The sequence below is a fragment of the Castor canadensis genome, chromosome 1 (genome assembly GCF_047511655.1).
Source record: "Castor canadensis chromosome 1, mCasCan1.hap1v2, whole genome shotgun sequence".
In the NCBI taxonomy this organism is placed as follows: domain Eukaryota; kingdom Metazoa; phylum Chordata; class Mammalia; order Rodentia; family Castoridae; genus Castor; species Castor canadensis.
The window spans coordinates 1826746-1852693 of NC_133386.1; the positions used below are offsets into that span (position 1 = coordinate 1826746).

Sequence of the window (25948 nt, forward strand, 5' to 3'; positions counted from 1 at the left end):
TTTGCTTCAATCTTAGAAATGTAAAAAAGGCAGTAGTTTAACTCCAATGGACAAAGTCTTGTTGAGTGCATGAGAGACAGAGAAACTTTTTTTCAAAGGGCTGGTACAAAGTCTGCAAAGTAGCATGTCTGAAAGTTCACCCTGATAGAAATGATCACTGTGATGTCTGAGTCATATCTTTTCCCTGCCTTGATAACGAGCAGAAACTGAAGATATAAATCTGGAAAATAAACAACCAACAAAGCAGACAACATACCACTTTAAAAGAGCGATAGCCTAACATATCCCTACCACAGGTTCCACTGGCGGGAGAGAAAAAAGTGCAAGTGATGTCACTGAGGTCTCATTTTTCACTGCTGGAATCAGAAACCCCTCTGTAAAAGCTGTAATTACACTTTAGATTACTAACATTTTACTTATCAAGCATTAGAACATGAAATCCCTTCTCCTACCGTATTCTGTATTCTACTCCATTCCCCTTTAACCACAAAACTGTGAAAGGAAAAAATAAGAAGACACCTTGCTATTGTACAGAAAATATCGCATCTAGAAGTCACTCGTTTCCTTATTGATCAAACTGGTCTGCCTTACTCCTTTGGGGGCTGAGGAAAGTTTGAGGAAGCCCTTATTTCTAACCTGAATTGCAATACTGGAATGGCTGTCGGTTGGTATGTGTGGCTTGTCCTCATAATTTGGCCACTGGTTCTGAGGAGGAGCCATCCGGTCCTGGGACTTGGAGGCTGGGAAGGTGAAATACTCTCGGGTGTATGTTTGAGTGGGGATAGGGTAGGCTTCAGGTCTGGGTGGAGGGGTCTGCTCCTGTGAAGAGGGAAGAACAAAAACAGTGAGGTGCTTACAACTGGACAACAGACTAATTTACTTTCTAGTCCTCTAGTTTAGAAATCAAAGCAAAAACAGCATGTTAAATACTACATTAATAAAATTAAGTTTGGTAATGTACTGTGAATGAGAAAAAACATTTTATTTGGCCTAAATTTATTAATTTAAAACTAATATACCTAACTAATATTTAAAAAGGATTGGGACTGGTGGAATGGCTCAAGTGGTATAGTGCCTGCCTAGCAAGTGTGAAGCCCTGAGTTCAAATTTCAGTATCACAAACAATCAAAAGATGAAATGTCGCAAATTTAGGAATTTGCTAACTTTTCAACACTAATTTGCTGAGTGTGTATTAGAACTCAGGCTCTAAGTGAACCGTAAGTACTACACACGAAAAGGGTCTCGGCGCATCTCTCAGACCTCAGTGCAGAGGTTTCCAGTGGAGACAGACGTTATCTTAGCTGCTGTTCCAGAGGCATATGTGCTCTTTCCCACAGGACTAGGAGGCTGATCTGTTAGAAACAGGCAAGAAAAAAAAGTCTGGTATTAAATGTAATGATATTTCCTTAAAGGCAGTGACCAGCATCATCACGGTGCTAATGAGCTGTCTAGCACAGAGGCAAAAACAAGACTCGTGAGAAGCCAGGTCCTCCCACCCCACACGGTGTCTTGTGCCATCAGAGCCCAGAGCCGGCATCAGAGCTTTTTCTAAGACCAGAGACTAGCCAACATTTTTGGGAAAGGGACAGACAGTAAATTCTTAAGGCTTCTTGAGTCTGTGTCTCTTTTGTATATCCTTCTATAATTTCTCCTTTTTTGTTACCAAACCTTTAAAAGTATAAAAACCATTTCGCTTCTGTTGGTAATCTGAAACCTCTGCAAGAGACATTAACAAAGTATTTCTGCCTATAGCATCAACTGACTCAAAGGTGTTCCATCTAGGTTTTATTTCTGTTACAAGAGTGTTATGATATCCCTGTGAAAACTCTATCCTAGTTAGCCAGTAGATGAAGGTTCAGTTTTCACTTAGTAACAAGCAAAACACAATGTGTCCTCTTGCTACTAACTATGACCACACAGGTACATAAATAGAGCAACACCACTTACTTGCCACATTGGGGCTGGAGCGGTGATCGGCTCTGTTTCTTGTCAGTCTGTCATCACCAGGCAGTTTCTTTGGTTCACTGTACTCTGCCCAAGGCAGCTGAGGACTATCTGGGGAGCCATTTTGAGCTGAATTACTATAGAGCTCAAAGCCTTCACTCTTTGGTCGGGGTTTACCTGAGCCACGACGATCTGAAACTGAAATCAAAGCATGTTCAATCTTTATTTCATTGGTTCTAAGATTTTATTTTAAACACTCTGATCAGCTTTAAAATAAAAATAAATGTACCAACACCCAAACTTCCCAAGAAGCACTCCACCTAAGAAATAGGAGATCTCTCAGATAAGTGTGTACAATCTTTGTATACAATCTTTTTTTTGGGGGGTGAAAGGGGAAGCTGTACTGGGGTTTGAACTCAGATCTTTGCTCTTGCTAGGCAGGCGTTCTACCCCGAGCCACTCCGCCAGCCCTTTTTGGTCTGGTTAATGGGACATAGGTTCTGGCTTTTTGCCCAGGCCAACCTATTTTAGCATTCCCACCACAGCTGAGATGACAGGTGTGTAACATCTCGCCCAGCTCTTTTCTCCACTGAGATTGGGTGTTGAGAACAATTTGCCCCTGCTGTCCTCAAATAGGGATCCTCCTGACCTCAGCCACCCAAGTAGTCAGGTAGTCAGGATTACAGGTGTGAGCCACCGGTGCCCAGCTTAGAATCTCTATGGAGCTGTCAAATAAATGTCCTGACAATACAGAAGACATTTCATTAAACAGATCTATGGGAAAAATGCACTCTTAAAGTTTTCTTTTCTCACCAATTGAAACTTACCTTTCTTAAGTAATAAAGTAACCATTTTTAAAGTAACTTTTTTAAAAAGCCAAATATACTTTTCTTAGTTCTTACATTAACACTTTCGTCCACGGGTCACCTCCTTGTGAGTAGAGCAGCCATCCTTCGTGTGACTGCCAACTATTTCCCTACCTGCTCACTTGCTGACTCTGGTTGACTATGTCCTTCCCTCTTTGGTTCCTAACCCATGTTCTAGTTAAGTTTTATGTTATGTAAAAAGTGAAAAACAGGCCAAGTCAAGGCATTTAACCAGAGATGTGGTTTTTGTCAGTATGTCCTTTTAGTGAGCCTGTTTCAGTAAATAGGCCATGACTATAAAATACACCTCACAGAAGAGAATCAGTAAAAGCCAGCTGCCCCTGGTGGGGGGTGAGTGGATCACCAGTTCTTACTTCTCTGCATCATGGGGGATGGCTGGTTGAGGAGGGTGGCCAGGCCGTGGTAGATGGCACCTTGCTTTGCCACTTCGAGTGTAACCACGGAACTCGTTCTTGTCATGAGTTCTGCTGCCCTAGGAAGAGAATGTAAGAAACGGTGTTCACTGCCATGTGGCAGCCATAGGCAGAACAAAATGTGCTCCTGTCTCCAGTTCATGTGCTATTCTGGGCAACAGTCCTGACTTGCAGGCAGATTATCTTTTGCCCATGCCCTTCCTTTGGAAATCATCTACAAAAAATGTAAACATACACCCTGGTATAACATTAAGAACAGTAAGATTATAATAAAAAATTTCAGGAAGTGCTAAAGACTGTACGTTTATATAAAATGCATGTATAAATGGATATACATACTCACTGTAGCTTAAAATAAACTGTCGTAGACTCAATAACAAGTGAAACATCACATACACTAATAGAGTTTTGTGCTTAGCAAGGTGAACAATGGTAAGAGCCCAGGGCTTTTGTAGTATTGTTTCCCAATTTCAAATTTGAATGCAAAGTATCACCGAACTGTGTTAAAACTAAGTTTTAAACGAATCAACCAATCATACCTTTCCTGAGAGAGTCCAACCAGACTTCGTCCATCCACACTGAGAAGCTGATCACCTGCAGCCAATCGTCCATCCTAAGCCCATCGGCAAGGCGTGAGACATAACAGGGAGAAGAAAGGCAGTTAAGTACACATGCATTCCTCCAGCCAGCACCACACGACCCTCCATGTCACTTGTCAAACACACAACAACTGCGAGTGAGCTTCTCTAAAGTCAATACTAACCACATCTGCAGCCCCTCCTTTCACGACAGACTTGACGTAGATCCCCAGTTTGTCCTGGCCGGCACCCTATGCAAAACAGGCAAAAATAGCACACTGAAAGCTGTGCAGGAAAGGGCGGCAAAACACAACCAATCCACATGTGCACACGTAACTGTGGCAATGCCCCAGGTTTCATCTTCACAGGAAGACTGGAATAAAAGTGGTTACTAACAGAATCAACACACTACTTAGTAAAACTAAAGAAATGAACAGGATGTGTTTCTATTTCATGGTTCCAAATTCAGAAGAAAAACTCCTGAAAAATCAAATTACTCACAGATCAGTTGATGAAAAGACTCCAGTAGACTTAAGAACAGCTTCAACAGTCAGAAGTGTAAGTAAATTAAAACTATGCTTGATACATACCATTAACCACTTTAGTACAAAAAGCAACTTACTGTGGTATTTTTAGCCTCATAACCTTGCTCTTTTCATACATATAATTTAGAATTTAAGACAAAAAGAACCTCTTGTGACAAACAGTAAGAGGGGTATAGGTAGTAAGAGAAAATCATGCAGAAAATACTACTGTGATTCATACACTGCAACTAAGTAAGTACCAAAACAACAAAACACAGCCCACATAGAATTGCTGTGCTGTGAAAGAGTGATGGCTTCTGTGACACAGAATTGGGTATCAGAGATAATTACAGAACAATCAATATTCTACTTAGACATCACAACTGTAACACAAACACATCAACACTTTGGATAATTTATTGGAACAATCAAAACAAGCAATCACATGCATGAAATCTTACTGGGTACTGCTGACAGTATTTGACAACTGAGTGTATAAATTTTTAGGCCACAACAAATAGAAGTAAATCCATATCCAATTAGCAATTGTGAAGTATTGTGTCATAATAAAGAAAAACAGCAGAGGGTACTCTAGAAGGAGACAGAGACAATGATTTCAACAAAGGACTTAATTAAAATAAATGTTTTACAATGCCCTGAAACGACTTAATTTTCACCTACAAACTATTCACATGCTCCCCCATTAGTTAACTTTTCTAGTTTATAGATGTCACTGCTGAGGTCTGACTCCTGTTGTTGGGGGGGGCGGTATGTGGACGTCATGTTTTGTGGACACACCTCGTTTTGAAAGCAGGAGAAAGCTTTTATTGGGTGTGTGGTATGTGTTAACTGTAGAGAGCAATGGGTTTCACTATGACGTTTTCACACATGCACCAGGTAGTCTCTCATCACCTGGGACTCAGTTTACAGAGTCCTTACAAGGTAACAGCGAGTCATCTCTCTCTCACCGCTCCTGATCACAGAATGGCACCTTTCTTACCTATCTTCACATAGGCAGAAGCATGTATGATAAATTTCAGGAAAACTGGCAAACTGAGGATGTGTCTGGCTCACCCGCAAACCTCCCCCTGCTCGACTGTCTCAGAACACTGCTTCTCTTAAAGCCCAGGTCGAGCGAAACTCCCCGCCCAGATGTTGTAAAATTCACAACCACCAAGGCTGCCACACCCACTGCCAGGTACAACCCCCTCCTAACACACCATGCTCAATCACACCATGAGATCTGCCAGAATCCTCTCTGCCCAGACTCACCTGCCACCACCTGCCCACCCCATCTTCTGGAAAGGAAGATGCCAGCTCTTTCTCATTTGCATTTGCATGGAATTTCCTTTCTTCCCCTGGAGAAGGCAGATGTTCATCGAGTTGCCTGAAACACTGGCAACTCTCTCCTCTAGCGTAGCTTCCAATTAGGCTGCCTTGTGGTCAGCTACAATCTGATCAATTCTTAACTTTAAAATTTAAGATAAGAAGCCAGGCATGGTGGCACAGGCCTATAATCCCAGCACTAGGGAGGCCAAGACAGGAAGATTCCAAGTTTGAGATCAACCTGGGCTAACACAGTGAGACTATGTCCAAAAAAATTTAGCAAGAAAAACAAGAACAAAAACACTAAGAGTAAGTCTTTAATTCTACTCAATGAATACTTTAGTAAGTGAAGAAACAACTGATACATGTCCATCACATATGAGTGAGCAATCTAACTTTGTGAAATTACTAGTTTAGAAAGTTAGAGACCATGAGTATCTGAGACTACCGGACCAAAAGTGTATTTTAGGAAAGGACCCTTCAATCTGTCAATGTCAATAATGGACAATGAGGAAGACACAAGACTAAATTATTTTCTTACCTGCAGGCATCTGAATTTACATGTATACCTGCTTGTCACAAAAAGAGGTTTTGATTTGATGAAATGAGAATTCGTGATTGTTAGACTTTCGATTCAAAAGACCCTTTGGAGTCTATGATAAGTCATAAAAATAGATTTTGCTTAAGTCATGAAGGGCATTATGAAATACATGACTTCTAAAAATACTCTTAAGTAAAGGGAAAGACAAGAATATACCAAATGTGCAAGTAAAGAATCTGGTTCCAGAATAGTTTAAGAGGCATCCACGTTCTCACTGGCCTTTAGATCTTCTAAATGCACTCAAATCTCATCTCATTTACCCAGCGTCTGTTCTCTGCCACCTGTGCTCCAGAGGCAGGCTGCCATCACTCCCACCTTGCCACACACACACACCCCCCCCCCACCGTTGTGAGACACCCGGCTGTACCAGAGAGCCTTTCTCCCGCTCCATCTCTCCTACACCGCACGTGCAGCTCACTGCCAGAGCCTGGCCATGAAAAGTCATGACAACAACTGCTGTATGGAGAGATTACAGCTCTACTGGCAATTTTAGAAAAGCAAAATTAACGTGAGCATCTAGAGATGAAAAGCCCTAAAGAATTTCTAACCATAGCTATCAGATAAACATGGGTAGTTGCTTTCACTCTGAAACACCACAATCTTTGTGCACCTGCCAGGCACCCACTGTGTCAACCTGGCCATGGCAGTCCTGGCCCCACCAGGTGGATAGCAGAGTGAAGAATGTCTGCTTCATCTCTGAGTGACAGCCACCCTGGGAATGGCCATCTGGACATGTGCCTCAGAAGGATGTGGAGCTATAAGAAGTCCTCAGCATTTTGGAGTTCTCTCACCACTTGCCTACTTCATCTGAATATAAACGATGTTAGCCTAAGTTAAAAATTACAAAAATAAAATTTATTAACTTCAGATTATTAAGCCACTTGCTTTATGACTTATTCATGAATGATGATACATAAGGTAACATAGCCTAGTAAGACTGAACTCAAAATTTATCAATATAATCTATTAGCTCCTATTTTGTGTGCTCTTGTGAACACACACACCCAATTAAAACTCATTTTATGGTAATTCTATTCCTCTCCTAGATAAGAAAGGAAAGGGAGCCCAGAAGTTCCATGTTCTTTACCACTGTATGTCAGTGCACAGACATCAGCCACTAAAGGCTCCATGTATAGGCTTTGTAAATGTAACCAAAAGCCAACCACAGGAATACAAAGCAAGAGTCTTGAGTGCTGGTAAAATGGTATCAGGTTGTCCAACACAGGAGTCACTTGGCCAAAGAGTCCTTGAAATACGGCTAGTTGGAAGTGAAATGAAGTATCTGGCTGTAAAACATACCCAGACTTCAAAGATATACTATGGAAAAAGAAGGTGAAACATTTTATTAATGATTTTTATACTGAGTTCACGTTGAAGTAACATCCGGAGTGCATTAGATAAAATAAAATAAACATTAAAAGTTAACTTTGTTTCTTTCTTCGTGTGTGTGTGTGTGTGTGTGTGTGTGTGTGTGTGTAGCAAGGAAATCTTAAAGTACATGTGTGGCTCACATTATACTTCTACTGAAGGATTTCTGTAGAATCTTGAGGCTTATTAGCAGCCACAGTGCTAGGAACACACTTGTCCTTACGTACGTAACTACCACAACAAGAGGTTACGATACATACGCTAACATTACACACCCGATTTCCAACCTTGGGGAAACCAACAAGGGCCATTAAATGTGACACAATAAATACATAAAGGCACAGAATTTTAAGACTTACTTACCTAAAGGTACCTAAAACAGTATTTGAAAACATATCATTGCATTTGCACTGATCATTTGCAAAATTAAAGGAATAATCATAATCAGTCAGGACTGCCCATTTCTCATCTAACAAGTCAGCTTCCTCTTAAAAGGTGGTATGTGGGGGGAGCATTTTGTAAAGTAGGTATTGGGAACTTCAAATTTCACTAAAATATAATTTTAGAATTTACTTAAACCAACTTAAAATACCAGAAATAAATTTTTTAACCAAAAGCACATTTTCCCTTATAGGAGCACTTGAGAACAACCTCCCTCGCGGTCCAGTACCCCAGCGGCAGCCCTCGGCCTCTGTGCCTTTGCCCCTCACCGTGAGTTTGGAACACTTTTTGGCAGGCTTGCACAGCACAAGCAGGATATGGATGCAGCCCTCGTGGCACTAACACTCTCATCTTAAAACACACCTTGCAAAGGCTTCTCTTCCCTTGAAAAGGGAGAGGAGATGTGGGAGGACAGGACAGTGGAGGAAGCCGTCTGACTTTTACGAGTAGAAAATTAGGAAGGAGCATGGCAAAACAAAAAAAATGACAGAAAAGAGAGGTGATTCTGCAGCTGTAAGCTGCACTCCCTTAGACTTGGGAGAGACACGCACCTATTGCTGGCCTTGGGAAGGAGGAAAAGGCTGCTCCCTTGTCTTGCTCTGACCTTCCTCACCACCTTTTCAGAAGCCTGTGAAGGGACAGGTCTTCTGCCTCTCTCATGGGCCAGGAGGCACAATGAGAAGGAGCCTGTCCTCCACACATCCTGGCTGCAAATGCTTGAATGTGTGGGTGTCAGTATGAGTAACAGCGCAAAAAACATCATTAAATGCAAGCCAAAAGAAAAAAAAAAAAAAAAAAAGGAGCAGGAGGAAAATGTGCATGCCAAGCTCACGGCTGTTCCATTGTTCTCAGGCAGAAGCCCAGCCAGGACTTTCAAGCAGGAGTTGCCAACAAGGGAATGACTGTGGGCCAGGCGACCTGAGGGTTAGGAGTGGCTCAAACTCCCAGCACGTGCAGGGCACTTCTCTGAGGACTTTCAGTTGCTATACTTCCAGCCAAACAAGAGGTTTAAAAAATATTCTAATGATTTGAGGGTTAAAATTACCTTATTTTTTAGGTACTCAGTTCTAAAATTCCTTTTTAATGTAAATTCTACCCTGGGCAACTTTGAAAAGTAAATAAATTATCCTACTAGACATGGAGTTGTAAACGAAGTAGCTAAGCTTCATTTCCAAGAGCCAACCTCCAATCCCGGCTCTGCTTGTTTGGCCTTTGTATTACATGCAATACACACCAAGCCAAACTAGACCCACCAAATTATCCATCTTCTTCCTCTCCGTGGTAAAATGAACTGATGGGAGATTTTGAAATGAGGTCCCCCAGACAGGCTGCAGGAGGTTTGTGAACCCCTGAAAACTGAGCAATACCCGGAGGAAATGCAGAGCTTCGCTGACCATCCTCAGAGGTGTGAGAGAAGGCGAAGGCCCTGCCTGCCCCAGGGCCTGTGTCTGGAGCCCTGAGCCTGCATGCAGGCAGATGGGGTTCTATTGCAGCACACTGTGAGAAGATATGCTTTTAGAGGACTAATAATTCCTGTTCTTATGTTACTTTAATATCGTAATGGCATTCAGTATGCCACTCAATTCAAGACTATGAGTACTATTTTATCTGTGGCACAAAAATATAAAATGCTGTGCCAACTTCATAAGTGAAAGCCCCAAGAGGCATTGTGCCACTTCAACTAACTTAACAGGAAGCCATTTCTGACATCTCCAAGGAAGACACTTTCCAGTCACAGTGGGATCTTTTTTTTTTTTTTGGTGGGACTGGGGTTTGAACTCAGGGCTTCATGCCTTGCAAAGCAGGCACTCCACCACTTGAGGTACACCTCCAGTCCATTTTGCTCTGGTTATTTTGGAGATGGGGTCTCAAGAACTATTTGCCCAGGCTGGCCTCAAATTGTGATCTTCCTGATCTTAAGACTCTCAAGTAGCTAGGATTACAGGTGTGAGCCACAGGTTCCCAGCTCACAGTGGCTTCTTTGACATTGATTTTTCAAAGGAACCCAGAGCGTCCTGACTTGCTTTCTTTGAAGAGGTCTTTCCCACATGCTGTAATAAAGCCATTAAAGAACGCAAGAGGTAAAGTCTCTAGTCCTTCAAAGGACTAAATTACAGTTTATGTAAGGAACTTGCTCTTTAAACAGTGAGAAGAAGTTATATTAAAAGTCTATACTCTCATTTTAAAAGCATAGGACTCTTGCTAAGATTTAAAGCCTGAAAACCAGTAGTCTAAAAGCCTAAACTACAACATCTTTAAGACATTAATTAACCACCCATTTCTTAGATAAAACAGTAAAATACCCTAACTACTTTTAGGACTTTCATTTTGTTTGTTTAAAAAAAAAAACACCAAAAAACCCCACAACCAAACAGGTTAGAGAAAACCCACAGTAAAACTACCCAAAACAGTCAAATGGAAATTCCATCATGGATATCTGAAAATATGTCCTTGGCAAATTATACAACGGTGATCATCATTTAAAGGAAGTTTCACTATACTGTAACAGGCAGGATTAAACACGACAGCTTTTTCTTGAACAAAAAGTATATAAGGGCTTTACATTTTCACAAACCTTAAGAATTTACCACATAAACAGTAGGCAACAACTATCTGGGTGTGTAATTACACGCTACATTAAATGGTTCTTCGTGAACAAGTTAATCATTAACAGGTTTAAACAAGTTACAGTGGAAGGAGAAACATTCTTCAAAGATCAGTTTGCCAAGTACGGGGAGGACAGCACCCGAAGAAACTCACCACCGATGCTGTCCTTCCAACCACAGAGAACCACATTTCCATCCCTAGGACTACAACAGCGTCTGGAGATGAAAACAGCAGAGTTCCGATCTCAACAGCAGCCAACACAGCTGGCTTTTCAAGGCCAGGTTCACCACAGTCTGAGCTGGATGCTGTGACACTGTACAGCATTTAGCAACATGAGCTAGAACCAATGCAACTTTCAGACTCTTACGCAACCAGTCCACTCGACTTTCATTCACTTTGTACTTTATTAAGCTTTAAAAAGAGCTAGAAAATGAAAAGGAGCTGTTTGTATATTAAAAGTCTGAATTAAACAGGAAGCATCATGTCATCCCACAGATGAGTAAGAAGCAGCACGTTGAGCTCCCAAAAGCAAAGCCTCAGACAGCAAACCACACAGCCACACTGTGTCCAAATCATCTGGGTTTCCTCAGGCTTAGCCACCGTGGGGAAGGCGAGGAGAGAACTGGACATTCAAACACAGGTCAGGGTTACAGCAGCTGACCCACACACCAGTGTAAAAGGAAAAGGCCAGATGGAACGCAGACCCAGAGTTGGAGCACACAGCAGAAGCACACGAGCATGGGAAGGTGTACAGGCTGACAGGAAAAAAACAGGGCTGAAGGGAAGTGAGGTACACAAGGGCACACACAGCTGCTGCTGTCGTGCGTGACCCAGGCCCTCTGGAGTGATGTACCAGCCCGGCCTTCAAGGCAGGAAGAGGCCTCCACAATGGGCTGACCTGCTTCAGGAGTGAGGCAGAAGCAGGATCTGAGAGGTGCAGCATGACCGCAGAGCCCCGGCACCAAGAGCACCCTGAGTGGCTAGGCAGGAGGCAGGGCCCACAGTCCTCACTCATGCTGGGGTTCCAACACTGACCAAACCCACATTTAAAATGCACACCAAAATCCTGAAGACCAGTCGACTGCATTGCTATAACCTGTGAAGACCCATACCCCTCTCACCTGCACCGTGCTGTCCTGCAGGGTGCACACGTGAGGTAAATCTTGCTTTCTTTTGCTGGGCCTTCCTTCAGTACCACAGACGTGACAAATACGCTGGAGGAAAATGGGCTGTGTTAAGTTATCGGGCAAAACAGAGAACTACTATTCATCTGTCTTATTTCAAGAACAAGATTAATACAGTATTTTCATATCTGAAAATGACACATTGTCTAGTTAATAGACTGGCTCTTTTCCCTTGTTATTTCCTTCGGAGTACTCATATGCCAATACAAAACTTTGTGGCTGGCTCTAACCTTCTGACCTCCACTACCCAACTCTGCTATGAAACATGTCCACTTATCTGACCAGGCTCTCCAAATCTCAAGTGTAACACATTCAAACCCCACCACCAACCCTGCCCCTCTGCAGGTTCCTTGTCTTTAGCGGCCCTGCCTTCAGTCAGTGATACCTCCATTTGCCTGGCTGCTCAAGACAGAAGAACCAGGGTTCGTTTCAAATTTCCCTCTTTCACCCACTATCCTCAATTCGTTAACCCATCTGAACGCTATTGTCCAACAAGTACATATCAGCACTGACCAGACCCAGAAACTGTCCATCCTGCACCAAGGTACAAGAAGAAACACTGCCCTCGCAGAGGTCTGTCCTGGAATGACTCAGGCCTCAGCGGACTCAGCACTCCTGCTGTTGGCCACTGTCTGCCATCTCAGCTGCTAGGACCTCTCACTTGGGAAGCAGATGCTGTGAGCCTGAGATCCATGTGCTACAGAGAGGAGTAGTCTGAGTATGTTATGCCTTCACTAAATCTCTTCAAAGGCTCCTTCTGCACCTATTATAAAATGTGCAGCTCTGTGGAGACCCAGCTCCACAAGACTCTGCCTCAGGGCCAGCCAGTAACCCAGCACTTGTTCTTGTGAATGAAGTTACTGGAAAACAGTCCTACTCAGTCCTTCACCAACTATCCACTGGCTGCCTGCACCGTTAACAGGACCATGCAACTCAGTTCCACAGAGTCCATGTGCCTTCAAAGTGCAGGAGACTTACAATCTGGCTCCGGCAGAAAACACAGGCCAACTGCTACCTGATCTGGCCCTGCCTCTTGACCTCTCAGATTTCTCTCACTGCTTCCTGCACTTCTACCATGCTGGGCTTGGAGCCTGCCATCTTTAACCTGGCAACCCTACCTTACCCTTCAGGTCTCAGCTCTAAAGCCATTACATCAGCTTTACCACCAGTGACCACTACATGTCAGAGTTTAGACATTCAGCAAGCACCTTATGTAGATAATGAACTGTGATGCTGTTCCTTAGGTGTTTTTTTTTTTTTTTTGGGCTCATTCCTCAAGTGACCAATGGATGTGTACTGATGAAGCAGACACCTAGGATCACAGATATTCTTGGCAAAAGATGACGATTTGAGTAGGTAAAAAGTGACTTTGTAAGTGTCAAATCTGTATTTAGCCTCATTAGATCTACTTTGTAAGCTAATGAGTTCACAACCTTCAGACTAACTCTGGACTCTATCAGAAACTCTTTTTACTATTCTAGTTTTAAATTTATGCACACTATTCACTGTGGAAAGTATTTGAAAAGACCAAAAAGAACAAAGTGAAAACTACCTCCATGTTGGATGTAGCTACCTCCAAACTTTAGGAGAGGAAGGGGCAGGGCCTAGACTTCACCCTCCTGCTGCCCCTTCCCTGCCCCCTACTTGAACTTCATAAGGCAGGTGAGTGTGAGGAGCTGATTATGAGAGGCCTATGAGAACTTGACATAAGCACAGTTGTGCTCAGTGATCTATAGGCTGAGTTTGGCACAGCCCCAGCCACAGAAGAGGGTGAAGGCAAAATGCAGCAAAGCTGCTTTTCCTAAGTTGTTTACCTTCAGAAAAGTAGAGAGCAGGCTTCTCTTGTTACAGTGTCACGCCCCTCCCTGAGAACTATTGGTCCATCTCCTTGTTTACCACTGGATATAAAAGACTCACTGAAGAAGGATGGAGGTTTTGATGGGATTGGTTTTTTGATGGATTGATGGGGGATTCTGTTTTTTGATTGGTGGGCTGCTTGCAAGAATGACGCTGTTGCTGCTGCTGCTGGCTGTTCTGTGTTTGCGAGTCTGAGGCCAAGGCTTTAAGAGAGATTAAAGAAAACATGGGACAGTGTAAGTCTAAGGAAAGAGACTTTAAAGAATAGAAAAGAAGCAAGGTTTTAAAGAATAGTAAAGAAGTAAGGCCTTAAAGAATAGAGAAGAAAAGAAGCAGAGTAAAAGAAGAGTTATTAGAGAAAAGAATAACAAGGCTGTTGTGTGTCTCCATCTGAGTGCCCAGCACACCTGGCCCCAGCTTTGTCTTCTATTGTTTGTTGTTTCTGCATCTCCAGTCACTCCCAGTTAGGTTAGGTAGAACAAGAGCTCCTGAGAAAGCTTGCGGAAAAAACTCTCAAGAGATGAGCACTGGCAGGTGCTAAGCCCCTTCAGGCTCTATGATTCTTGGAATGCCCTGTTCTAAAGAGGTAGCTGTCCTTGTGCCCCTCTTCCCAGGCAGGGGGGACCTGTGATGCATGGACTACTGAATGAGGGATGGCTGGGAAGGTGAGTGTTAAGCTCAGGAGTTGGGGTACAGTGGGTCCAGGGAAGATGTGCACACACCAAATTCAGTTGGTAGAAAAGTCCCTCTCTGGATTTGTTCCTGTCTAACACTGGGCTGTCACCAAGCTTCACAAAGTCCAGTATTGATCCTGCATCACAGTTAGGATGCCATTAGCACTATTGTTTTTTTCTACAATCTTTTAAAATATCTTCCTTAGCATAGAAAACAAGAAAAACCACCAAGCTAAGATTTAGCTCTTAAAAAGCGAAGAGTGACAGGACTTTTCACGTAGCAGGAAATGTTCAATCAGCCACTGCTTTCTTCTGAAATTTACTCCAGTACCAGGAAAGGTAGTAAAGAACCTGGTCTTAAACACTACTGTGTACCCTGATGCTGCCCCTGCGGCCTCCTCAGTCACGTTAGGCTCATGGAGATCAGTACCTGTGCCAGACTGATACCTACAACATCCTCCTATCATAAGAGACAAACATTTTGTAGTGGCAAGGACTCTAGTCATGCCACCTGGGTGACAAAGCCTCTTTCTGCCAGCAACATAGAGGAGCTGTTTTTCTCAGAGGCTCCCTTGCTTGTTTGTGAACAGATCCCAAGACAGCACACAGCCCCACAGAGAAGAGTGAGAGCTGCACAGGGGTGGAGCAGGTAGTCAACTCCTCCAACACAGCACAGGAGCAAGTGTGCAAATAGCAGAGATAATGTGGGCAGAGGCCAGGTGCCAGATATGAGCTCAAGCCAGGCATCTGATCCTGCCACCTCCTTCATTCCTCTCCCAGGCCACCAACCAGACACAGTCTTCTTCCAGGACTCCCCACAGTGACAGGTTTCACCAACTGCCACCTGCTTATTATCTGACTCTCAGCCTGAAATTTCCTGGGGAAAACATAACATGGGAGGGTGCCCTTTGGCCTCCTGCCTATACCACTGCATAACTGAACAAAGGATGGACTGTGACTTTCAGCCTGGCTCTGTCCTAACTGTCCACCTGACACCTGGCAGACTGACAAGGACACAGGTTAACATTCAAACAGCCAAAGGATAAAGGAGAGGGTGAGGAGTGCAGGTGGCACCTAGGCCCCTTTCCTCCTCCCTCCTGTAAGGAAATGCTGGCTCCTTTGTGTCAGGACACCATACCAGAGACCAGAAACCAGACTTGAATCTACACAAAGCAAGTCATTTTGGATTCAGAGATTTAAGACAGATACTCTGATAACGGTAGCCCACCCCAGGCCCCTCCAATCTCTAGCAAGATAGATGTTTGGAAAAAAGATTACACAGGAAGTACAGAAGCTAAAGACTTTTTTGCCTTGCTTTCCTTTTGTGGTGCTGGAGCTTGAATCCACAGCCTCACCACATGCTAGGTGCTCGTTCTACCACTGAGGTACTTTCCCAGCCCAGAAATTAAGTCTTCCCTGCTCACCTGAAGAAGGTGAACTAATTTTTGATCCTAGTATTCCCCCCCACCCCGAAAACAGAAACTGATTCAGATGGTGAGCAAAGAGGAAAAATAATTCCATACCTGATACTTCCCCTTTCACACCTGCAAATTTTCTAAGTTGGGGAACAAGCAAGTTCCAAGGGCCTTGAAGTATGGTACATGAGCACTAGTGCAGGAAGAAAGAGGAGTTCTGGACTGTGAGGTGGGATGAGAGTCTCTGGATCTATAGTGACCCCACAAGACTCAGGGCTCCTCCTGTCAAGGACTTGTCCACACATAGTCCCAGGCCCTTCTCATCAGTTCTTCCTGCCATGCCCAGATAAAGCTTCCTCAAATGTTACTGTCATCATCACCGCCTCCATTCCAAATCTTTCATTTCTCTGTGATGCAGACAAGACAAAGTACAGACTCCTCTACCTGTCAACCCAGAGCTCCAACACTGGTTGAGCACTCCCATCCCACCTTGCCTTGTCCTGCCTCGCCTCGCATTTGCAGGCTATGCAGGGCACACACACAACCCGTGTCTGTTCCTCCCTGCTTGCATCATCACTCCCACCCACAACATACTGCCTCAGGCCGTTTTTTCCAGTTACCTATCCTCCAAACATGAGCTAAAATCTCAATTCCTCCATGCCACCCCATGACTTGCTTTAACCATCATCACCCTCCTTACCCTAAGGCTCTAAATACTCAATGCAGTGTCATGGTATTCATCCTGGGTCTTGCTTCGAGTAAGATGATGGTAACAAACCTTCCTCATAGCTACCTTAGTGTTTTCTGATACGGTCAATAATTCATTACAGTAAATAAATTAACCTCCAGAAGCAAAGATGTATAACAGAAAATCAAACATCCATTTTTTAAAATTAAAAAAAAAAAGTTATCTATTCATTTTTTTTCCAACAAATATTTTTGTCTACCATATGAAAGGGACTGTGTTGCGGGGTGGAGACACTACAGAGAAATGCTACAGGCAGCTGGCAGGGACAAAGAGATCCAAATCCTAATGACAGAATTCCAATTGTGTAAAGTGCTTGAAAGGAAAGCAGAAAGGGACCTGCCCTGACTCAGGGGACAGGGGCAGGAAGGGTGAGCTGCCAGGAAAATCCTGACAAAATAGAACATATTAGCTTGCTTTTTTTGTTTTTGGTTTTTTTTTAAAGGATCTGCTGTGTAGTCCAGGCTGGTCTTGAACTGGTAAACCCCGTCTGTCTCCTGAGTGCTGGGATTACATAGACCACCACTCCCAGCCTGAGCCTTACTGTGAAAAATAACAGCAGGGACAATGATTCTAAGAATGGGAACAAAACATTCAATGTCTCCCACCAGGAAGGCTCCTGTGTTTACTGTGCCTGCCAGCTCACTATCTGCTTCCAGGTAAGCCATGACTTGGCATGTTCCTCATTTTTCTGCAGGCATTTGGTGCAGAGCTGACCTCAAGCCAAATGGACAGTTTGCAAGTCACAGGGTGAGGGCAAGGGGCTTACTTAGCACGAGTCCCTAAGTAATGGCAATGGCAGGGTTTCAAATGTTAGTCTCTTTATGTCCCATTAATATCCAGAAAATATAAGTCTGGTATGGATAACTGACTTAATGATCTAAAACTGTTTCTCAGAGTACACTAACAGTAAGCCATTCAGAGAGTCTTCTTTCATACTGCTGTATGTGTTTGCAAGCTGATCAAATATTCTCTAGAGACAGGGACACAGATAACAATTTTAGTTGCTAAAGTGTTATTTTAAGCAAAATATTAACATATCTGACTAAACTATTAGTTATTGACTGTTAGCTTAAAAAAATTCTGTTTTTTCCATTGAAAATAACTGTGATTCCAAACTGAAGTTCAGTGTAAGCAAATACTTCAGTCCCCACTTGATGAAACAGACTTAACTTCCTTTAACTGACAGAAAAGATCTGTGGGGTTTTTTTGTCTTGTTACACACTAGTGGGTGAAGGGGCTCAAATCCTGAGGTTTCTAGGAGGTGGTGGAGCAGTCAGTACCCTTGGGAAGGACTCACAGCTGTCTCCTTGGCTCCAATCTAGAGAGCAGAACCAGAAGCCTGCTTATCACAGTCATTCAAGGCTGAAGGTCTGACACCTGGTGACAAGGTGACAGAGTAAAGTCCTCTTCTCCTATGCCATTCTTGCTTTCCCTGCTGTGCCACTCGAGCCTTGCTCATGCTTTTAACCTGCTTCCTCTGAGACTACCTGTGTGGTCTCAATGTACCACTCAGCCCAGCCACACTCTCAGAGCAGGAGCTTATCCCTCAGTGAACGGCCAGTGTCACAATGGCTTCGTACACACAGCACACTCCCCTCCCCAGAAGCAGAGCTGAACAGGCACTGTCCATGCAGGCAGCAGAACACCTGGCCCACCAGACCTGACCACGCAGACCCATGGTCAGGAGGGGAGGGATGGCTCTCCTGGGCTCCTACCTTTGCTGCGACGATGCTGAGGCCCATTCCATTCTGCTTTTTTAGGGTCACAGTGATTACTTCAGGTTCCTTCCTCAAAGGCTGGGCCTAAAGCAAGAGCACAGAAGTTTACGTTATGACTGAAATGGAAGTGCTTCCACGAGGACATTATAAATGGAGAAGGGAAAGAGTAGCCTGAGCCACCAAGTCATAATGCTGTTCCAACGTTATTTTAGAACTTAACTGATAAAACAGGATTAAACTGCTGTTACTATGAGGTTAGAAAACACAATCATAAAGACAAAATTCAATTTTTACCTAGCACTCTTTCAAAATCAATTGCCAGGATTTCTTTTGCTTTGTTTCCAAAGAAGAAATTTAAACTTACTTTACACCGTGTCTGGGGAGAATAAAGAAACATGGCTATAACAAAAATGAATTAACATCTTTGTCTCTTGGGAATATGCAAGAGTCATTTTATTTTAAATGGCAAAAATAAAGTAGCTCAGGATTCACACACATTCACAACATGGGCAAGAGAAGCCCCTGGGGTGGGTAATCAACCAAAGGGAACACAGCCCACAGAAGCAGGCCAAAAAGAAGAGAGATCACCTGTCAAAGTTACAGGGGTACATGTGTCACGCCTCACACCAGAGGGCAAACAAAACCAATAGTGCATACGCACTAAGGTAGAACGTTCTGAGTAAAATATGTAAGCATCAAAGGGCACTGCTGAAGACAGCACATGAAAGAGAGACTTTCTTGCTGGTGCTATGTGTGGAAAGGAAGCTACCCACCACAGAGAAGCCAAGGTCTGAAATGTGGAGCTTCACATAACCTGACCTAAATCCTTCATCAGAATTTACCTCAGGCAGTTTTTGAAGTGACAGAAATTGTCTCTTAATACATTTCCAGTATTTGCAAACTAAATATACATAGGAAATCACAAATCCCTTTAAGTTTAAAAAAAAGTGGTAATTATAAACATGGCTTTTTAATTTAGTTGGCAAATAATCAAAGCTTGTGAAAATATTCTGAGGAAAGTAAATAAAATTATGTGACATCACAATATTGTTTGAAGTCAAGACCTGAAATCTACCTCCTTAGAAATCTGAGAATAAACTAGAACATACTCAGTGATTCTAAAACAATACTTGTTTCCCTATAAAATTGTAATTAGACCTTGCTGCTGTTAACTTTGAATTTAAGCAAAAATAGCGATTAAGGTTAATAAAAAGTATTAGTAGCATGGTCACTTTATCATCAGTCACATGTGCACACACAGGTGGTATAAGAGAACAATTATCAATCCAAGTTTTAGAGATGGCTCTGATATATGCTCAAACCTAAAATATGCTAAGGACCAACATAAATTAATGACAATGAACTTAATATGCAAAAAAGCATCATTAACTGGATCCTGGCTCAAGTGATGTAAGTTCAAATCACCAATAAAACAAACAAACAAACAAACAAAACACCCTCTTTTGTCTAAAACTCTATTTGAAGATGCTTAAGATGTATGAAATTCCTTACTACTGTTTCAAAAGATCTGAAGTGAAGTTGACCCTTGGTGTCCACAGCACACCTGTGGAAAAGCCACAGCCAAGGCTGTACCACAGATGCTTGGTTCACTTTGCCCATACCACCACCCAACATCCAGTAAAGACTGGTGCCCTTCAAAAAACCTCAAAATTTCACTTAAGCACATAAAGTAAGCACATTCACTTTTACCTTGCTTTTGGGCTACCATTTGTTTTGGGAGGCACGGTTTTACAAAATTAAGGGCAGGGAAATCCTTAGCACAGCATACAATTACTTAAATATAACCAATGACAACGTGGGACCAAATGACTTACGTGAGTGCACATCTGAAAATTTAAATTTTGTTTTTGAAATTTCTTTTGATTTATTCATTCGTTGAGGCCAATAAAAACATTTCTGTAGGAAGTATGGTAAAGCTACCATACTAACATGTTTTTAGAAAAATACTAACATTAAGATTGTCGTAATTGTGAGCATCACGTGTTACTTTACACCTAAAACTATACCAATCCGGCTCAGGGGAAATCCATATGCTATCTATATAAAGAGCAGTCTAAGTCAAATTGAGCTTACAATTTTAGTGACTTTAAGATCGTCCTACCACAGCAATGTTCAGTGTAAGCGAAGAGCAGATTTGCAGCAAGTCTTGCAGTCACTAGGAACGCACTTCCTACTCTAGCCCATTTAACATCCTCAAGATACTTGCCAGTTCTGTGTTCTCGCGCACAAGGTGGCTTTCATTATCTGCCCCTTCGAAATGTATCGTCCAAGTGCCTGGAGAGCGTGCGTGAGGAATCAACCTGCAAAAACCTGAGGAGCAAACACGTTACACCATGGAGAAAGCATCCAAAGCACACACGCGCTTCTCCACAAAGGAAGCGAGACAAATGAAGGATTATTTAACAGTGTTCTTTTTTCTCTTGAGATTGGGTTTCACTATGAATCCCAGGCTGGCCTCGCAAAACGTCTTTCTGTCTCATGCTCCTAAGTGCTGGGATTACAGACGTGCTACCATACATAGCCAACTATGCTGGCTTAGCACCTTAGTGATAAAATTTATCTTTCTCACTCTATGCATTTACCCCCTCTGAAAACTTGATTATAAGACATTTAAAATTACATAGTCTTCTTGATCCAGGTAAGGTTTCAACATGAAAAAGAATAGTGAAATTGTGTTTCTCGTTCTGTGTTCCAAAGAACATTTTCTTTCTTCTGTGAGATACTACTGAATTGCCCTGGAGTTACTTCCTTGAAGAACTGTTTACTGCACTGGACTAGGAAACCCACAATGATATTCAGCATATCTGTTCAACAAAGGAGAGATGAGGGAGCCAGAGAACAACGCATGGATGTCCACCCGCCACAGTTAACTGACTTCTCTTAAAGATGTTATTTGATTTGTACAATAATTCTGGGGTCAGGCGGGTACCTTCTCTTACACTTTCTCCAAATTTTCTTGTAAATTCAGATTCATTTAAATTTCTTACAAATACAAATTAGAATCATTTTATGTTTTAAAAAATATTTCTGGGACTGGGGTTCTAATTCAGTGACAGAGTGCTTTCTTAGCATGTGCAAGATCTGGGTTTGATTCCCAGCACTACCGGGGGAAAAAAGTATTCCTGATATTCTCATCAAGGGCAATGGCAATTTATAAAAGAAAGTCTTCTGATTTAAAACACGTCAACCTTCATTTAGTCAAATCTTATTTTGTGTTTCTCAGTAATTTTCTGACAGAGTCGTATTACACAGGCCTTCACAATTCTGAACTTTGCTCTAAGGCTGTCTTCTTCTTGCTGTTGACCACCTATGTGACCAAGACCGCACTGTGTGGACACTGGGCCACAGCTGGGCCAGCCAGGGTCTTGCCCACCATTGGGTAATTTGGACTGCTATTTTTGGACGCTTATGACAGGCTATTTGTGGGAGAAAGAAGAGGAAATACAAAAAAACATATTTAGTTAAAAATATGAGAAATTTTACTTTTATTCTTTGTTTTGAAAAAAAAAACCCATTATTTCAACAGTCTCATTAAAATGTAACAATACCTTGCTCTGCCTTCCCATGTTTTAGGAAACCACAAATTTATCAAGACTTTTGAAATTTCAACAATTATAAATCATGGTAGTTTTTTTTCAACTGTCAGTATTCCCTAACTAGTTCTGGACCCTACTGCTGGAAACTTTGTTATAGCTTAAGGACAGCCCAGGCTTAGTCCAGGCTTGTTTTATAGTCTGCACTCACACAACTGCATTGTATGACAAAACAAAAGGAGCCAAGAGCACACAGCAGTTCTTTAATCAGCTAACAAGGACTAGAGTGGGAAGAATTTAAGACACTGAGGTAATAACATTCAACTCTTTGTAAGTCTTTTGAAGGCATCTATTCACTAGGCTAGTGAACTATGATCATCTAACACAGATAAAGCAATGAGTGAGCCCACAACCACGAGGAAACACCATGTAGGTCCTAAATTTACAGGGAGCCCACAGAAGTTAACACACCACTGTTCCTATGTTGGCAAATAAAACAAACTAGCTTTCTTTCACAATGTGATTTATACACATCTGCAAAGCACCAGCAAATCAGTCTCTCATGCTTATTTCTTTACAAGATATTAACTGAAGAGTTACTGAGTGCTCAGCACACATCAGGAACACACCAACAGGTGGGACAAGCTGAAACTCCAAAACTCAGCCACACTGTAAAGATTCAGCACTCAGAAACCATTGTGAAGACAGAGCACTCACACTCCCCAGTATGAAGACAGAGAGCTCACACGCTCACCGTGAAGCAGGGACATTGAGACCTTGACTGCAAAGACTGAGCCTCGCACTCTTACTATAAACCAGACTCCTAAGCACTAGTCCTATGGTGTTTACAATCAAGATACACCAGGTAATGCAATGTAGCAAAAGTCATATGAACAGGGAGATGTCTGAGGTGGATTAAGTCTGCAGTGCTACAAGCCCTTCCATACACAACAGCAGTGTGCATGCCGACCTGGTGTTGTGTCCCCTAGCAACAGCTACAGGACACTGGGCACTTAAGAGTCCTCACCACTGTCCAATCCTCAAAGCAACATCTTGTCCCATTTTATAGGTGAGAAACTAAGGCAAGGGATAACCTGTCTGCAGCAGCACAGCTGGCACACAGCAGATAGCATGGTGCTCCTCTCCACTGCTCTGCTGAGTCAACATCAACACAAAGGTCCCAGCTTGGTCCTACAGGGATGACTCGACGTACTAAGCTCATGAAATGCCAGGAGAAATAGTCAAAGGTCCCTTGTTACCATGAGACCAGGTAGGCAAGAGCAGGTGCTCACTGGAGGGCCACAACACACCCACACAGGCTTGTGTCTAGACAAGTTCAACCCTACGTCACCATGAAATGCTTTTCAAGTCATGGGAACACAGCTCTCCAGGAGGTGGGTCCTCCCCCCGCCCCCTGACAGCCAATGCATGGCTTACTTCAGCCTGGCCACAGCTCAGGCTCAGGCATGATAAGCGGTGTTTACCTCTCTGGCACAGAGGGTCTAAAAATTCTTGTAAACCATTTGGAATGTTTCTGACGACATCACAGGAATAGCCATCTTCTGGCAGAAGAAAAGGCAACTGCAGGTCAGGGTCCTCCTCCAGCTGCACATCCCGGCCATCACTGCGGGCAAGCTCATCAGCCGTGTTCTCAGCCACAGCCACCACATTTTCTATGAGCTCCTATTGGAAGACAAATGCTGAATCACAAGGTGCTCACTGCTGGGAGCATGAGGTCTGTGCTACTCAAAAGCTGTTTGATCACTGCAGTGTGCCATCTCACACATACTTACACAGACCCATGGATGCGGGAGGAGGGTATACTCAAAACCAGATTTTTAAAAAGCAACAACACATACACAAGATGCACATATTTAAATAATTCCAAACTACTTATAACTTCACAGAAAAACAAACTACTGAATAGCAAGAAAACGTTTTTCCCTTTTCCAAAGTAGCCACTTCTGCATAATTCTTTAACTTCCTTGTTATTCAGTTTTTACTAATCATCATTTCTGTACAGTGTTTAAATGACATAGTGAAGATCCTATATAATGTTAAATATAAAATATCAGAATACAACACCTACGTGGTATGTTCCCAACTTTGGAAACAGATCAATAAAGGGTATTTCTGAATTATGGCCTTATGAGTCATTTGTGTTTAAAAATATGTTACTGATACACACACACAGGAAAGTTCACAAGTACAGCTCAGTAAAACGAGGACCACCCCCCCCAGCTTGGCCACCACTTCCACTTCTGGAAAAGAATAATGGCCCCCTGAGCAGCTGTCCTATTCACCACTGCCATCCTCTCCTTTTCCCCCAAAGCAAATGGTGTTCATATCCTGCTGCTAACTTCACAGACTAGTTCTGAAAATTCAAACAGATGGACTCTGCATATGACCTCTGTGTAAACACCACGTAATTCATCTAAGTTGTGGGTAACTATAATTCACCCTTTCTCATTGCATGCAGCATTTATTTACATATCTATGGCATGCTTTATTGATACACTCTACTACCAACTGCGTAATTGCTTGTCTTGGGCTATGTTGTGCCTGTCTTTCATCGGCATAAACTCAATACTAGTTAACTTACATAATCCTCAGAGCACACCTCAGCTGGCTCTGATGGTAATATAGTCTGGAGATGAAGTACCCCCGAAGGTACTGAAAGCTTATTCTCTGATGCAAGCAGTGTTCAGAGGGGAGCTTTTGGGAAGTACTGCATCACGGGGCTCTGCCTTCATCAACGGATTCATCCACCAATGGCTTCAACATCTGAAAAGACCGCTAGGAAGTGGTGAGCTATGGAAGGTGGGGCCTAATTAGAGGAAGTAGGTCACTGGGGGTGTGTCTTTGAAGAGTAGATCTTACCCTGGCCGCTTCTTATCTCTCTCTACTTCCAGGCCACCAAGATGAGCAGTTCTGCTCTACCATGGCCAGAAACCTGGAGCCAAGTGGCCATGGACTGAAAGCTCTCAAACCAAAAGAAATCCTTCCTCCTTCAAAATGTTTCTCTCAGGTGTTTGTACACAGTAGATATTCCACAGCCTACCACTCAGTGATGGCAGACATTATGGACTGGGTTTTGCACCCTCCACTCCTTAGTACAGGGTATGGCAGGAATGCCCAAACTCCAGGCTGTCTTCTGGATAAGACTTTGAGCTGTACCAACCACACACCACTGCACCAAGTTTGGGAGGCAGTTGTGCAGAAAAGGCTCACATGCTGCTACTGCTGCGGGCCAGAGTGCACACATGGCACTGTGAGGGATCGTGCGGCTTCAGACCGCTCCAGCCCTCTGCTGGTGTGGTCCGGTGGTGCATATTGAGCTCAACAGTCCAGGGGTAACCTACCAGCTTCCTCTCCCCTTTGGTCCTTCCGAGGAATTCCCAAGAAACAATTCCATGAATTAAATCCCTTCCTATTTGAAGTGCTTATGTGGTTTCTTCTTGTACTGAACTCTCTCAGACATAACCAGGAAAATCACTTCATGAGATAAACTTAAACCAGCTAACTTATGAACAAAGAAGTTACTAAGTTTTTGTTTTTTCTTTTTTTTTCATCCAAATTTCCCAAGTAAACATGCCCCCATCTTGATGTAATATTCACTTACTGTTGGGATAAAAGGCTCATCAGGTGCACAGTGATAATTTTGCAGTAAGGCTTGAAGTTGCAGTGAATTTAACTTGAAGCAGGTGCTGTTTATATTTGGAATGTCGTCAGGTGCATACTTGTCCATGGTAAGCAAAGTAGTTGCCTATTTAAAAGAATAAATGACATGAAATATCATAATTTAGAAGTGTTTTAAAAATACTTTAAGGGTATGTAGCTCAGCAGCAGAGCATATACGAGGCCCTAGGTTCAAATTCCCAGCACTAAAAAGAGATCCCAAATCCTTTATGCAACATTTATAAAACTAATAACTTAGCTGGGCACTGGTGGTATGGCTGGAAGTGTGGCTCAAGAGGTACAGCACCTGCTTTGCAAGCATGAAGCCCTGAGTTTAAACCCAGTCCCATAAACAAACAAACAAAAAAAGAGATAATAACTTACTAATTTAATTTTGAAATACAGGATGTTTATAAAGAAACACAGTTCTC

The 25948-nt window shown here is 42.8% G+C and overlaps 1 protein-coding gene across 19 annotated transcripts in view; it reads right to left on the reverse strand.

Annotated features, from left to right (window-relative positions):
* Nucleotides 1-25948, reverse strand: part of Afdn (afadin, adherens junction formation factor) — a 120157-nt gene that overhangs the window by 20098 nt on the left and 74111 nt on the right. For 10 of the 19 annotated variants that reach the window (XM_074070180.1, XM_074070164.1, XM_074070158.1 and 7 more), the window contains 11 exons: nt 25462-25605; nt 23324-23522; nt 20513-20616; nt 18283-18369; nt 11811-11903; nt 4008-4073; nt 3784-3857; nt 3185-3303; nt 1948-2142; nt 1261-1352; nt 637-819 (listed from right to left, as the gene is read on the reverse strand). In XM_074070180.1, coding sequence (XP_073926281.1) covers nt 637-819; nt 1261-1352; nt 1948-2142; nt 3185-3303; nt 3784-3857; nt 4008-4073; nt 11811-11903; nt 18283-18369; nt 20513-20616; nt 23324-23522; nt 25462-25605 — 1356 coding nt within the window. The remainder of the gene's footprint in view (nt 1-636; nt 820-1260; nt 1353-1947; nt 2143-3184; nt 3304-3783; nt 3858-4007; nt 4074-11810; nt 11904-18282; nt 18370-20512; nt 20617-23323; nt 23523-25461; nt 25606-25948) is intronic. The other 9 variants (XM_074070220.1, XM_074070213.1, XM_074070275.1 and 6 more) reach the window with 1 other exon arrangement.